This window comes from Kryptolebias marmoratus, linkage group LG15 (genome assembly GCF_001649575.2).
Source record: "Kryptolebias marmoratus isolate JLee-2015 linkage group LG15, ASM164957v2, whole genome shotgun sequence".
NCBI classification, from domain to species: Eukaryota; Metazoa; Chordata; class Actinopteri; order Cyprinodontiformes; family Rivulidae; genus Kryptolebias; species Kryptolebias marmoratus.
In genome coordinates, this window is record NC_051444.1 from 7,830,385 (window position 1) to 7,845,456 (window position 15,072).

At 36.7% G+C, this 15,072-nt stretch overlaps 1 protein-coding gene across 7 annotated transcripts in view; it reads left to right on the plus strand.

The window, feature by feature from the left end:
- Positions 1-12,494, plus strand: part of nfat5b (nuclear factor of activated T cells 5b) — a 33,532-nt gene extending 21,038 nt beyond the window's left edge. For all 7 annotated transcript variants that reach the window (XM_037979666.1, XM_037979668.1, XM_037979669.1 and 4 more), the window contains 10 exons: positions 274-460; positions 1,722-1,912; positions 2,285-2,457; positions 3,022-3,156; positions 3,263-3,315; positions 4,145-4,277; positions 4,743-4,829; positions 5,038-5,102; positions 5,274-7,080; positions 7,629-12,494. In XM_037979666.1, the coding sequence (XP_037835594.1) occupies positions 274-460; positions 1,722-1,912; positions 2,285-2,457; positions 3,022-3,156; positions 3,263-3,315; positions 4,145-4,277; positions 4,743-4,829; positions 5,038-5,102; positions 5,274-7,080; positions 7,629-7,867 (3,070 nt within the window). In that variant the 3' untranslated portion in view covers positions 7,868-12,494. The remainder of the gene's footprint in view (positions 1-273; positions 461-1,721; positions 1,913-2,284; positions 2,458-3,021; positions 3,157-3,262; positions 3,316-4,144; positions 4,278-4,742; positions 4,830-5,037; positions 5,103-5,273; positions 7,081-7,628) is intronic.
- Positions 12,495-15,072: the final 2,578 nt, after the last annotated feature.

The window sequence follows — 15,072 nt, forward strand, 5'->3', positions numbered from 1 at the left end:
TACACATTGTATGTTTATACAGTGCAAGTATGCTCATGTGTATATATATACTTTTATTGCCTAATGAAACTGAGAAGCAAGATGTCTTCAACTACAAAATCAAAGTCCACTTGCCTTGTTTTTGAAACACCTAGTATTTGCCATGTTGTGGATGACTAAGAATCTACACAAACATATACTTTCACATGTTCTGAATAGTGTCAAAAATGCTAGATTAGTAGAAATTTAGTATTTTAGAAGTAACCTGCTCTGTCAAATCTGTGTGTGTTGCAGCTCTGATGATCCTCAGACAACTAATCAGAAAAGAGGAACTCTTTTGATTCAGTTCCCACAGAAGTGTGAGGGGAAGGAGCTTAAGATACTTGTCCAGCCTGAGACTCAGCACCGAGCTCGCTACTTAACTGAAGGTAGCAGGGGGTCAGTGAAGGACCGCACCCAGCAGAGCTTTCCTACTGTGAAGGTAACTTTGAAAACCATGACACTGTTTTTATAATAAATAATTAATTAATGATTAATAATAAGTTAATGATTTGGTTAGTACCAGGGTGTTTCAAATATGTATTTATGAGTCTAACATTTGTTGCGTTTGGAGGCATGAAAACAGTGGGATAAAAAGGTCAGTATTGACCTGTAAGACTGAGAGTCACAATATTTGTCTTATTAGAGACATGTATACTTGGTGAGTATACTCTAAACAGAGATGTCTCTTTAAATTTTCCACATGACTGTTTTATTTTAATATTCTATATTTGTTTTATTGAAGAGATATCCCATTGTAGAACCACTTTTCATTGTTAGATCTATTAAAATACTTTTTATTTGAATTTGTCAGTTAGTTGTATTAGTTTTAAGATGCAACTGTGTAAAGCCAGTCTGCAAAATATGTTTTTTGTTCTTAATAAATAACACCAAAAAATTCATTAGATCAGGTGAACATCTACAAGGTGGCATTAAAGTTTGTTATACTGAATGAGACTACAGTTCGTCCTTTCTGTTCAGTCTGCCACTTCAGACATTTACCAAACTTGCTTCATGTTCTTGTGTATAACTGAATCTCACATATAAGGCTGTAAACTGTGTGATAAGAACTTTGGCTGTAGTTGTTGAGCATAGTCCTAGGACAGCATGAAAAGAGACCGATCAGAGAAGATATTTAGTCTTTATTCAGTTATTTGGTCGTCTTGGTGATCAAACAAACCTCATTAATGATTTAATGTCCATCAAAGCTGAACATGAAAGCTGTCTGAATCTGCTGGATTACTTACTGGCTTGATTGTACTGTAAGAGATCAAAATAATCAGATCCAGACAACTTTCAAGATAAAAAAACGAAGTTTAGGAGCAAAAGATAAAAAAAAATGCAGACTTGTAAAGGAAGACTCTCTAAATTGGAGTAGCATCAGTCTCATTTACCTTTTATTAGATGCTGATTTGTAAAAAAAAAATAATTTGGACAACAGTTACAATTGTCACATATCTTTTAAAAAAAGAATAAAGTTAAAATGATATATGTTCAGCTTCAGGACAAACATGACAGGATGTTTTAGGACTAAAATAGACAGAAAATTAGTATTTATCAGTTCTTTTTCAATACTTTTAAGTTCTAGTTATGTGTAGCTTTTTGTAAGGTATTTCTTCTCTGATACTGCATGATCTACTGCAGAAAATAAAATATTTGTGCCTCCATATCTCAATATTTGTCTCCTTTTTTCCTTTGCACAGCTGGAAGGTGTGAATGAGCCAGTGATTTTGCAGGTGTTTGTCGGCAACGATGCTGGACGTGTGAAGCCCCATGGATTTTACCAAGCTTGCAGAGTAACTGGTCGCAACACCATAGCATGCAAAGAGGTCGATATCAATGGCACAACTGTCATTGAGGTGCCCCTTGATCCAAGCAACAACATGACTCTAGCGTATGTACTTTTTGTCATTTTGTTGTTTTAATACCTACTATTACTATGATAATGTCATCTTTTTTATTGTTAAAGCACAAAGGGCCATGCTTTTATGTTCAGTTGTACACCATACAAAACAGTTGCTTAAAATTACAGTTTAATTATTGGTTCACATGAGCTGACAGGTGTACAAAATACTTTCTCTTTCCATGCACTTTCTTTTTCTGGGGGTGGGGTGTGGGGATAATAATCTACAGGAGTGACATGCTGAGGTATTAAGTCTTGCAAAGAGCTGCTAGTTTTTTTTTAAAATACCTTAAAGAATGTTAATGAAACTGGAAGTGGAAACAAGTCCAAGCATGTCCAAGTTACTGTGTTCTCCCTATCCAGGGTTGACTGTGTTGGGATCTTGAAGCTCCGAAATGCTGACGTTGAGGCTCGTATTGGTGTGGCAGGATCAAAGAAGAAGAGCACACGCGCTCGACTGGTGTTTCGGGTCAACATTCCTCGATCAGATGGATCAATGCTTACCCTACAGACTCCCTCATCTCCAATCCTGTGTAGTAAGTCAGTCTCAGCATTAGCTACTGTAAAACTACTACCATTATAAACATAGAAAAATGATAATTAATCTGCAGTGTAGAGAACTTATCCTCCACTCTGTAATGACTGTTAGACTCACTCACAGCATGAAAAAGGTCAAACTAGCTGTTCAAAAGTTCACTAGCTGAATGAGGGAAAACAGGCAGTTGACCTGAAACCTACTTGGTTAATAATTACCACTAAACCCTTTCTAGTCCTGTTTCTCAATTTTAATATCACCGGAGATCAACAAACAGTTATTATTTGATATCCGCTTTTAGAGACGGTGCAGAAACATCCCATCAGATTCAGTCTTATAATAATTTCTACAATAATGAGGCTGTGGTCAGTTGCACAAACATGAAAGATGCCTAAAGACAAGAAAATATGCCCAAGTGGATTTGGGACATCTGCTATGAGAGTAGCAGAGGAGATAAAGAAGGAAAGGACAAAACAATAAAGGTGTATAGACGTGTATTGTTTACATAAAACCAGCATGTAGTCCAAGGAAATCTCATCAGTGTTGTGCTCCTTTGTGTTTACAGCTCAGCCTGCAGGACTGCCTGAGATACTGAAGAAGTCATTACACAGTTGTTCAGTAGGAGGTGGAGAAGAAGTCTTCATCATTGGCAAAAACTTTCTGAAAGACACCAAAGTCATATTTCAAGAAAATGCTTCCGGTGAGAAAACAACCTTTCAGACATGTTTAGATATATGAAATGAATCAATTTTTAGAGGCACATCAGAGGCGTATTACTCAGTCAGCGCCACTTTTTTTTGTTGCAGATGAGAAATCATGGAAGGCAGAGGCTGAAATTGACATGGAGCTGTTTCATCAGGTAAAATGTCATTCTTATTGGCTGTTCTATTTCTGAATGATTAATGGTAATTACTAATGAAAGGAATAGATTGACAGAGGCAACTCTGTGTTGTGAGGGGCTTTAGATATAATCATCTTAAATGGCTTTTGGCTCAAAGGTTTGAGTAGTTTCATTGTGTCCTGACCTAATTACTTTCAGTCTTGAAAGGTTTACTGAGTGTGTCCTGTTAGACAGGATTAAACCTTTACTGTTGTAACAAAAATTATCAGTACTAAGTGAAATGGTAAATATGTTGCCTCATTTTTTTTTCTGTTTTAAACTTGTATTACAACGTATTTGTTTGTGTATCTTTAAATTTTAGAGTGGAATAAAGTGTTTGAGTGACCCCTTATCTTTTCAAGGCCTGTCAACACATTAAATTTAAAAAAAAAATGCACGAACAAAATAATTTTGAATACAAAAAATTCTTGAACGTTTTCCACTAAAGTCACTGATCAAGCAATAATCAATCAAGTTTATTTATATAGCACATTTCAGCACAAAGCAGTTCAAAGTGCTTTACATCATAAAACACTTTTTTTTAAATTAAGAAGTCATAAAAACAACATACAAAAAGTAAGGTGTCTTTATGACTAAATTCCCATTAAACCAGCTACAGTTCAGTTCACATTTAAAGGCCAAATCTGCAGTCTCAGAATTTATTTATTTTCTGGTTCTTTCGTATTTCATCAACTCACTGTGCTGATTTGCAGCTTTTCTTAAATGTATTAGTTTATGTAGATGTTCAGTTGTATGCCTTTTTGTGTGTGTTACTGACTGTTTTTCATTTCTATATGATCCTCCCAAGAATCACCTAATAGTGAAAGTGCCCCCATATCAGAACCAAGCTATCACCTCTCCAGTGAGTGTGGTGATTTACGTGGTGACAAATGCTGGGAGGTCCCATGATGTTCAGCCATTTACCTACACTCCAGATATAGGTTTGAGTCTATTTCTGTCTCTTTTTACTCTTTTTTGCTTGTTACCTTAAGATTAACAGACCTTTACTAGTTCACTCTAAACCATGCCTACCCAGTTAAAAAAGAAGAGGAAAAAAACAAGCTATATTGTTACCATGCCAAAAATTATTTTTCACATGCTTTGTACTACAGAAAATAATGTATGTTTATACTTTGAGATGTCTTCTTAGACTGATCTTTTGTATCAGACAACACTACCACCTACAGTTTGGTAAAATCACAGCAGATGTTTACAGTTAGTTTTTTCCTCGAACAAAAAAATTGTATTTATAGATAATTCTATTAATTTTAGGTTTGTTCTGATCTTGGTAAAACACAACAAATTTGCTAAAACAAACAAAAACAAAACATGATATGTCAACAGGCTTTTTTGACACATTTAGTTACTTTCTTGACAATATTTACATCAATTTTCTTGTTTTTCAGTCACTATTACAGTGAAAAATGAAATTCCTGTGAAGAAAGAGATGCCCTCTCCAGTGAAGACTTGTTCTTTTGATGAGCCAATAAAAGGTTATTTTTTTTCAATCTTATAATTAAAATACATAACCAGCAACAATCTTGAGTATTTTAAATGAATAAAAGAACTTTTGATTATATTTAGATGTTGATTAAATTCAGTTTTTGTTTTCAACTAGAAAAGCCTTTTCTAATATTTTGATGACACAAGACTATCTGAATAAAGACTCAAATGACCTTTCTTTTTCTATGTTGCCTTCAGTGAAGAGAGAAGATGTCACTCCAATGGAGGTGACAAGCAACCTTCAGTCCTCTCGAGTATTTAAGGTAAATTATTGATGAGTGGACTTTAGTGTATTGGTAATATTGGGAACTATGTAAAAGGTATTTTAATTTGGTGGACTAAACTTTAGACTTTAGAAACTTTATAATTTTAGAATTTAAAACTACATATTAATGATGCATAACTTTTTCTTCTTTTTAATGTCTCTCCAACAGAATGGTGGCTTGGGTTCAACTCAGCAAAACTCAGATGTAACACCAGCACATCTAAATAAAGAACTAGTGTTCAACAATACCCTTCCCCAGCCTGCAGCTGATGCTGATAAAGCCCAGGTTGCCGTTTTTGCCAACACTGATCCTTTAACCACCATCCAGAAGCAGGACATTGCTGCTAGCAGCTCCTTCTCGTTGCCTACTGAGTCTCTGCTCCCGCAAGGCTCACAGCAGTTCCTCTTGGAACCCAGAGATGGTCTCAGGAGGGAGAGGTCTGGCAGCAATTCTGCAGGTGTTGGGAGGCTATGTGGGGAACCTGCACCCCAAGAGCAGCAGATGCCGCTGTTCCCTACAGATGAAGTGACTCAGCTGGAGGAGGCAGTGAGACAACTTAAAGCTAAAGGAATCTGCAACTTACTTCAGCCTGACAACTCTATAGCTGAGCAACAGCAGCAGCAACACATCCAGCACCAGCAACAGATTCAAAATCAGCAAATTCAGCAGCAACAAATTCATCAACAGCAGCAGGTTTTGGAGAATTTGCAGCTTTTCCAGTCTCAGATCCAGATGCAGTGTGGCATTTTTCAAGATACCGCCCAGGTCAAGAACTCAGAACATCAAACTTCTCCTCAGGGAGTGGTGACAAACCAGGGATCGCTTTTCCCACCGGAGCAACAGAATCAGCAGCAACAACAAGCAACCCTTTTTCAGCAGGCCAATGACCTTTGTTCTATGCAGAACAGCTTCTTGCAGCAGACCCCCACTCATTCTTCACCAACCATGTTCCACAATTCCAACCCTTTGACTGAGACACAAGATCCACAAGGGGCTCTGTTTCAGAAAGCTTCCCAGGAGCAGGTACAGGCTGCTATTTTCCAAAACACCATGACAGTGCTACAATCATCAGAGCAACAAACCTCACCTCCTGGGCTTTTCCTGCCCCCGACTTCTTTGCCAACTCAGCTTTCAGCCAGTAATCCTCAACAACAGCAGCAGCAGCAGCAGCAACAACAGCAGCAGCAGCTGGCCTTTCTTAATGCTCTACAGTCCTCTTCCTCTGAACCACAATCAGTATTTCAGACTGAATGTGGTACTACAAATGTTAACAATCTACAGATGGGAGCCCAAATACCCCCCATTCAGCAAAGAAGCCCCATGGAGCAGCAACAGCCCCTCCAGTCTCCTCCACATACACAGCCAACCCAGCAGGCATCCCTGTTTCAGGCCATATCTCCACATTCATCTCCAAACACACTTTCTCCAGTCCAGCAGCAGCAGCAACAGCCTGGTCTGATATTTTGCAGTAATAGTCTGCCCACACCACCTCAGGCCTCCAACCTCCTGTTTCCTAGTCAAGGCCAAATGCCTCCTTTGACGAGCAACAGTTTAGTTTCACAAGAGTCCCAAAACCCTTCTCTCCTCCTTTCCCAAGCCAACATGGTCACAGTAGATCAGCAGAATCGTCCTGAGCCCATGGCCTTAGGAAATCCTGCTAATCCACAGCAGCAAGTCCTGTTTCAGGAGCAGCAGCCAATGCAGTTGGGTGCGAGCACCAACAACCAACAAGAACAGCCTGTCGCCCTCTTCATGCCACAGTCCAATATGACCTCTCTTCAGGGGGAGCTGGCCGCTCAGGAGCTTGCACAGTCGGCCATGTTTGCCCCACAGAATGGCGTGGCCAACCTTCAAACGACAACCTCCTCCCCTGTCCAACAGCCAGGAAGTTTGTTTCAGCACGCCATGAGTGGGAGCATCAGTCAGCCCAGCCAGCCTCAGCAACCTGGACTCTTCCTTTTCGGGATTCAGAATGGTAAGGAGTTTATTACCCAGGTGGACACCTCTTTCAGATTGTTGGATTTACATCCCACAGCGTTTTTGTTGTGATACACTCTCACTTCTTTCTTAAGCCTTGTTTCCAGATTTGGCAGGCAGTTGTACGTTTAAAAAAAAAAAAACATTTAGTAGCTAAAGCACCACATATTCCTCATAAGTTAGTCAGGAGCAAAATATAACTCAAAAGGGAGAAATTGTGAATTAGATTTGGTGACAGTGTATTGTGGAGTTAGTTGTTTCTTTAATGTAGTATAGTGCATTTTTTATTCTATGCTATCTTTATTGTTGTTGTTTTTTACTGTCCCCTTTATTGAAAAATTATGGATTTAACACAATTAATCATTTTCCATCATGCAGGTCATTACATTATGATATCCTAATCCTAATTTTATAATGTTCAGACTGACTAGAACACAGTTAATCCACATTTTTAAGTTTATAGGAGAGCATATACTGTAGTTTTGATGTTGTTTGATGTACTTATTTGTAAACTCACCTGATTCTTTTCTGTTTCCCCTCTTGCAGAATGTGGCCAGTTGTTGAACACTCCTGGAAATACGGTATCGGATCAGATAATAGCAATCAGCCAGTCTGGTCAGAACCAAAGAGAGAGCGAGGCACGCATCCAGAACCTGCTCAGCCAGTCCATGAATCAGTCGGGGACAGTGCCAAGCAACATGGCTGGCTCTCAGAACATGGAAAAGATCGATGACCTACTGGTCAGCCTGCAGGAGACAGGCAGCAACTTAACACGTTCATACTAATCTATGTTCATGCGCGTGAATTTGTCTTTTTGTTTTTCCTGAAGCTAAATGGACTAATAGTAATGTTCAGAAAAAGGGTCCAAATGTTACCTGTAAAATTACACACAGGTAAATATTTGTGACCAAGTCAAAAATTTTGCTAATGTGCATTATTACAATGTGCTCATATCTGACCTTTTAATGTTTTTCTGCTCATTTAAATCCACTGGCTGTATTCAAACAGAACTGTGAAGCAGAGCTGAAAGTTTAAATCACTACTAGCTTTGCTCAGCCAGTTTCTTTAGGCTTAAATGAGAATGACTGTGAGCACAGACTGGATATTTTCTAAATGAAGACCATTAGACCTGGAATTAGGATTGGGTTGCCATGGCTGTGCATGCTGGCCAAGAAAAGCAAACATCTCTGACCAACTCCATATTACTAAAAGTGAAAATAGTGATTCCAGGCAGGTCTGATCAGAGAACTAGAATTCAGCCCATTTTTCTTTACTTTCTCCTTAAAAGACTACTAACTTTGCTAATTTGTGATTCATCTAACTTCATTTTTTAACTGTCAATAGGTCGTCACTAATAGTGTCTAAAGTATCTTCGTTTTTATAATGTTTTCTACAGTGTCCTTCAAAAGACTTATAGGTGGTTTCTTTGTTGATTGAAGATGGGTCATACAGTGTAGGGGAAGGGTTTGAATGTTGCGCAGCACCTACAGTTCCACTGGAAGGCAGCTGATGGTGACACTGCTGAAAAGTTGTTCGAAGGAATCTGAAGGTGCAGAGAGGAAGCAAAGAAATAAGAATTAGAAATTAAATTTGGTGATGTTGATTATTTCTCTTTTGAAGCTGATAATTTCCAGATATTTCTAAAAGACCACAAAGTTAGTTCATTTAACATTATAATACATTGTTGAGTAGGTCTGATATACATTAGTTTAATAATTTACAGAAGTTATGTTGCGTCCTACACATGACAGCAGTTCCTAGACTAGGACAGTGGGAGAATGCATCAAATTGGGTCACTACCAACTCTTTATTTAATGTTCTTTACCAGAAATAAATGTTTGGATTAAGACATTTTACTACACCCTGTTAAGGAGTGGTGACGTAAATGGAACAAATAATGTCTGAGACTTACTTACCTATAAAACCAGGATTTGTGCACCCATAAAGAGCAGCACTGTCTCACAAGGAAGAGTTCTTTTAAATTTCTTTAGCTGCCCCATCTTCATAGCTCACAGTGAGGGGTGGGGGAATGGTTTTATTAATAAGACAATATTATTAGTTAGCATTAGTATGACAGCATGTCCTTTATCCTACATCATTAAATTATCACAACCAGTGGATGTATTTTTTTTCTGTCAAATTACATTCTAGATAAATAGAAAAACGAGCATTTTTATTCCAATGGTGTGTTTTTACTTTATTTAAACTGAATATATTCAAATAGAGTAGAGCAATATTGATTTATTGTATTACATTTTTTTGTTTTGAGGGTTAGATAAGTGTGTTTTAGTGTCACTTTGATGACATCACTCCGCATCAGGTACACTTGAACTGGAATAGTATTTTTAAACAAGCTAGAAAGGAGCCACCTCACCAGTTTTGCGAATGTGATGAAATTAGTGAGGAGAAGAAATAATCGACTACGATCGCACATCTCATCCGGATTATGATATCAACAAGCAGGAATGGGGTCCATTTTACATGTAGAAGTTTTACAAACCTGATGTTGGTAGCCTCAGGACCGCTTTGACTCGATTCTCACTTTATATAAATCGTGATAAGATGCCAATTTTATGGCTTGTGAATGTTTTTTCTTTTCTATTTTATTTACTGATTTCCATTTTAATTCCTAAATCTTTCACCTCGAAATTTAGACTTAATTGTTAGACATTGTGTTTTACTGCTTTTTTTGTATTTTCTTTTTTTTTAGCACAACAAACCACGTTTTTTGTCATAAACAAACTAGGGGCTGGTCTCTTATCTTAATATAATACAGCTCCTTTTTTATGCCTCACTGCTGTCTTGTTTTCTTTGTCCATGGTAATATAAATGTGTCAGGACAGTTACATTTAATATTCACTTTAAAATCTGAAGCAGCCCCTGTTTTGTGATGGAGATGATGTGAACTTGACTAAATGTAATTTGTGGAACTACAGCTGGTGTGAGCAGTTTTTTAAAGGGAAGGAAACCTGACTTGAGAGAAAAGAGCATCATAAGGCTGGCTTTCTTCAACTTGTGAAACAAAAGAGTGAATATTTCCATATTGTTATGATGATTTCATTTGCTTTTTGTTTGTAGAAAGACTTTTATCATATACGTATAAATATTTATATTTTCTTTTTTTATTAGTGCAGTAGCTATGCTTCTTCCAAGAGAAATATATCTAATTTATTTCTGTTCTGGCTGTTCGCTTCTTGTAATTATAGTTGTGTTTTCTTCTCACTGTGCTGATGATGACAATGTGATCTGACCCCCTTCGTGTGCTGATTCGTTAACTCGTTCCACCTGTGAGACTCCTGCTCTGGGAGCAGTCTGCCATCGGAGCGGCTGCTTCATCCTGCTGGAGCTAAAATCACTTGCTGCGTTTCGCTGTCGTTAAAGCTTGTTGCGTCTCTGAATAATTAAAGCAGGTTCGATGACATTCGTGTTTATCGACTGGTTTTCTTATTCACTCTCTTGATTTCTAAATTTTACTAAGTGGGAGGAGAAATATCAGGGTTTTTTTTTTTTAGAAGGAATGTTAATACTGGCAAGAATGCTATTAAAACAATATTAATACTTGAGAAAATTTGTATCTTATGTATTGTTTAAACACTTCAAATTGTTATCCGTTAAGCGTAAACTTGTTCATGCTAGCTTCACTGTTTTGCAGCTGTTACTAAACTTGGGAATATTTCTCAGGTGGAAAATAAAGGGTTAACTGTCTCCTTGTGATGTTGGAGGCTGTGTCTTTAAAAGAGTTTGTGAAATAGTTTCATATACTATGAATAACATGCAAAATACTGTGCACGGTTACTCATGTATGTATATATACACCACCTGAATGTACAAATCACTTGTATGTTCAAGACTTGTTCGTGTCTTTTTCTGACCAAATGGGTTTAGAGGAGCGAAGAGGCTCCATGCTCTCCGACCAAGACGTGTCAGTGTTCAGTATGAATGTTCTGCTTAATTTGTAGATGACAAAATGTCCCTCAGATCCAGAGTGTTGTAGCTGCGCAAACTGAGGAGGTAATTACTTTTTTGAAATTACAGTTTCCTCATTTGTGTGTTTACAGAGATCTGAAGTGCGTGACTGATTTTACAGTCATTTTTAACTTGATGAAAAAGAGGGAGGTTTTTGCAAGAGTTCTCATATTTATCTGTAAACATTCAAAGTTTATTTTAATTCTAGCAAACTGAGTTGCCGCTGTTCAGTTACATTTTTTCTTTCTCGATTGTTCTGTGAAACACTAGCACAGATTGCACCTACAGCTTCACAGAGATGTTAGTAACCAGATTGACGAGTTTGCCATTGTTGATTGTTGAACATCCTAATAATGAGTTTTCAACTAGAATTATTAAGCCATAACACTTGAAGTGTAGTTTCAGTGCTCAGCAGTGGTCAGCAGGAAAATGTGGTTGTTTTGGACAAATCTGACTTGCATCGATCTTGTTTGTACTAAAATGTTCATTGCATTTATGTTATTTAACATAGATGCAGACAGACTTTTTTCTGAAACTGCTATGCAGCTAATGTACTTTAAATGTAAATCCTTTTGAATATATATTTTTCTAGACACCCCCTCTTGTTTTAGCCATAAGGTAAAAACTAGTCTTTCTGTTATTTATGTTGCCTTTGAAACATGTTTGTATTCTTGGATTGAAGCATAAACTTGATGTTCCGTTTGTTAAAAAGCAAATTTCTCCTCTCAATAACGATCAAAGATGTGAGTTTCTTTGTTTTCACAGGGACAAAAGTCACTAACTTTGCTTTTTGGTTTACCATCTTGGTTATTGGGTTTATGTGAAAGTGTGTGTGGGGGATAGTTAGGCTGAATGTTTACTACAACAGTGGTTCTTATTAATTTCATTCCCAGTTTCTCTGTCACCAGCGTGTGTTTTACAGTTTTGTTATGTTTAGATCAGTACAAATCTGTGAGTAAGAGCTGTTTTATATCAAGAACTATGGACTACAAAATATAAATATATATTTTTAATTATTATATAGTCAAGAGATTGAAAAAAACCTTTCATGTAATAGTTTAGTGGGCTTTTCCTATTAAAGAGGGTCCATTGTTAGACCTGGACTGGTGCTAAGAAATGCAGTTAAAAAGTTTGGTTTTCCCTACCTAGAGAGACGACCCAGAACCTCATCATTATGTCACATTAAACATCTTTTATAGTCCTGTCCAGTAAATTCTAAATGTCTTCACGCCAAACCAAGTCTAACCACTGTTCTAGTAAACGGCCATTAGAGGGAAAGATTTAGCTTCTTGTTTCTAACCAACTGAGCAACTGTCAAGTAATTAACTTACAAGGGGGATAATTAAAAATATAAATTAGAAATTTGTTTGTTACTTTTTATTTTCTTGCTATTATTTTTGTAAACCTGCCGCAATCTATAATTAAAGGAATATTCTTCAAATGTTAGTTTTACTTCATACACTTCATGTAAGCTTTGCTGTAGAAGGAAGATGTACGGTGATTTAAAGACAATAAATTTAGTTATCAGAAGTTATTTTATCTCAGCGCAGTTAAATAATTCATCATCACACAGGTATCATATTAAGTGTTCAAGCAAATTTATTTAATGTTAAAAATAATGCTGTGTTATAAATTCCATCAATTTTCTTTTTTTTTCAGGTAAAAGTCAAAGTTTGGAGTAGCTACTCCCCAGTATTTATAGAAACAACTTATTATCCTAAATAGGGCTCACTTCAAACAATGAAAGAAAGACCTGACTATAAAATCATTAAATGCATTGCAAAAGTAATGTGCAAATAAAAAAAAAAAAAATCACATAGAGAGTCGCCAACTCTGGCCACAGGCACCTATATTCAAAAAAGGTTATTGTTCATTCAGGGGGCTGTCTTTTTAACTGCTCATGTTTTTTATTAATTGTGACATTTCATATTGTTGGAACTTTAATTGGACTATAAATCTCTTTGAGAGTTCCATTGCAGATAATGAATCAGATAAAACAAAGTGCAAAAAATACTGATTTATATCACATCATTTTAGAGCAGAAGAAAACCAGGATTTAAAAAAAATAATAACTTTTTGGGAACAATTAAACCTCCTGTTTGGGATTTTAAATTAAATGTGTTTTTTAGCTCTGCATTTCACTACAGTAAAAAAAAATCTAATTTCAAACTCTGGTATCATGTTTATTAGCACTTTTGAACCCCACACTAAACTATCATACTCTGTCAGCAACATTATTACATTATAAAAGCTTTGTACAGTGATTATCAGTGTTGTTTAATAATTAGAAACTGTGGGTTGTGACATTAAGGCAAAACAGGAAGTACAAGAATAGGATTCTCTTGTTATTACACTTGTCTTTTCATTCAGGAGTGTGTCTTTACCGCTATCTTGTGGACAGTATCGGAACTGCAACAGCAAATTGAGTCAGACCTAACAAAAAGAAAACGTTCTATGTAAATATTATTCTTACTGTAACACTGAAACACATTCGTTCTTTTTTATCATTTCAGGATGAGTCATAGAAATGAAGTTGAACCAAACTAAACTGGGTTTTATCGCCGTCTAGTGGTCATAAAGACTTATGACACCTAGCATCCGTATGTGACGATAGCAAGCTAACACTTCCTGTGTCAACTATCAAAATAAAAGTAAATTTAAAACTTTAGTACTCGTGTATTTGTAGATAAACGATAAATTAGTTTTTGTTAACATAATTTTAGGCAGGTTAAATTTTATAGATATCTATATTTGCTGTAGATATCTATAGATGTTTTAAGTAAAACAATAAAAAAATACTTTCAACTCAGGATTCAAACCCCGTTCTCCTTCTCCTTACGACTTCGACTCCCACACTATTATCATGCTCTGTCAACAAAATAATTATAATATAAAACTGCGTACAATTTTCATCAGTCATTTATGAGTGTTAAATAGTGTACAGCTGAGGCAAAACAGGAAGTACAGAAAGATACTTCTCTTGTTATTAATTCTTCTTTTCAATCACGAGCGTGTCTTTACTGCCCTCTTGTGTACAATAAAGGAACTGCCATAGCAAGTTGAGACAGACGACCAAGACTTAATTCGACAAATAAAGTTTTATGTACATTTGCGTCAACAACAGTATTCTAACACTTTCTGCTTTCATTTTCAGGTAAAAATGATCTTTTAAAGGCTTTGTTTAAATATTAACTGTCGAAATAAAAGCCAAATTACTTTTTGTAAATTATTTTTTTCAATTAATAAAAAAATTAAAATTATGTAAGCATTTTTAATGAGTTTCAGATGTTTTGAAATTATTTACTGAACTGTATTTCAAATGTCCACCATTGACAATCAAAGTCTGACGAATCCTGCTGTTTGCTTTCAACATACAGAACTTTTCTCCACATAAATATTTTATTTGGAACGATCAGCACGTCAAATACGAAATTAAATATTTTTTTTTTTCACTAATAGTTTGGTAACAACATAATTCTAGTATTTTAGCTACTTAATGATAATGGGAATTTGCTTTGAGTTCCTGCAAACATTTGATATTCCTGTAACCCCAAAAGAATTTGCTATAGTAATGGATATTATTCCTTCTGGTATTCTAACTTTATTACAGAGTGCTGAGAAACCATCCATCCATCCATTTTCTTCCGCTTATCCAGGGTTGGCCTAAGGATCCATCATAAGGATAGAGGCCCGGACTTCCCTCTCCCCTGCCACTTGAGCCAGCGCCTTCGGGGGGGATTGCCAAGGCCAAGAGACATTTGTCCTCCATTGTTTCCTGGGTCTTCCCCTGGGCCTCCTCCTGGTGGGACGTGCCTGTAACACCTCACCAGGGAGGCGTCCAGGAGGCATCCTAATCAGATGCTCGAGTTTCTCACCCTATCTCTAAGGGAGAGCCCAGACACCCTGCAGAGGAAACTCATTTCTGGCCGCTTGTATCTGCGATCTCATTCTTTCGGTCACTACCCAAAGCTCGTGACCATAGATGAGGGTAGGAATGTAGCTCGCTCGACTGGTAAATCGAGAG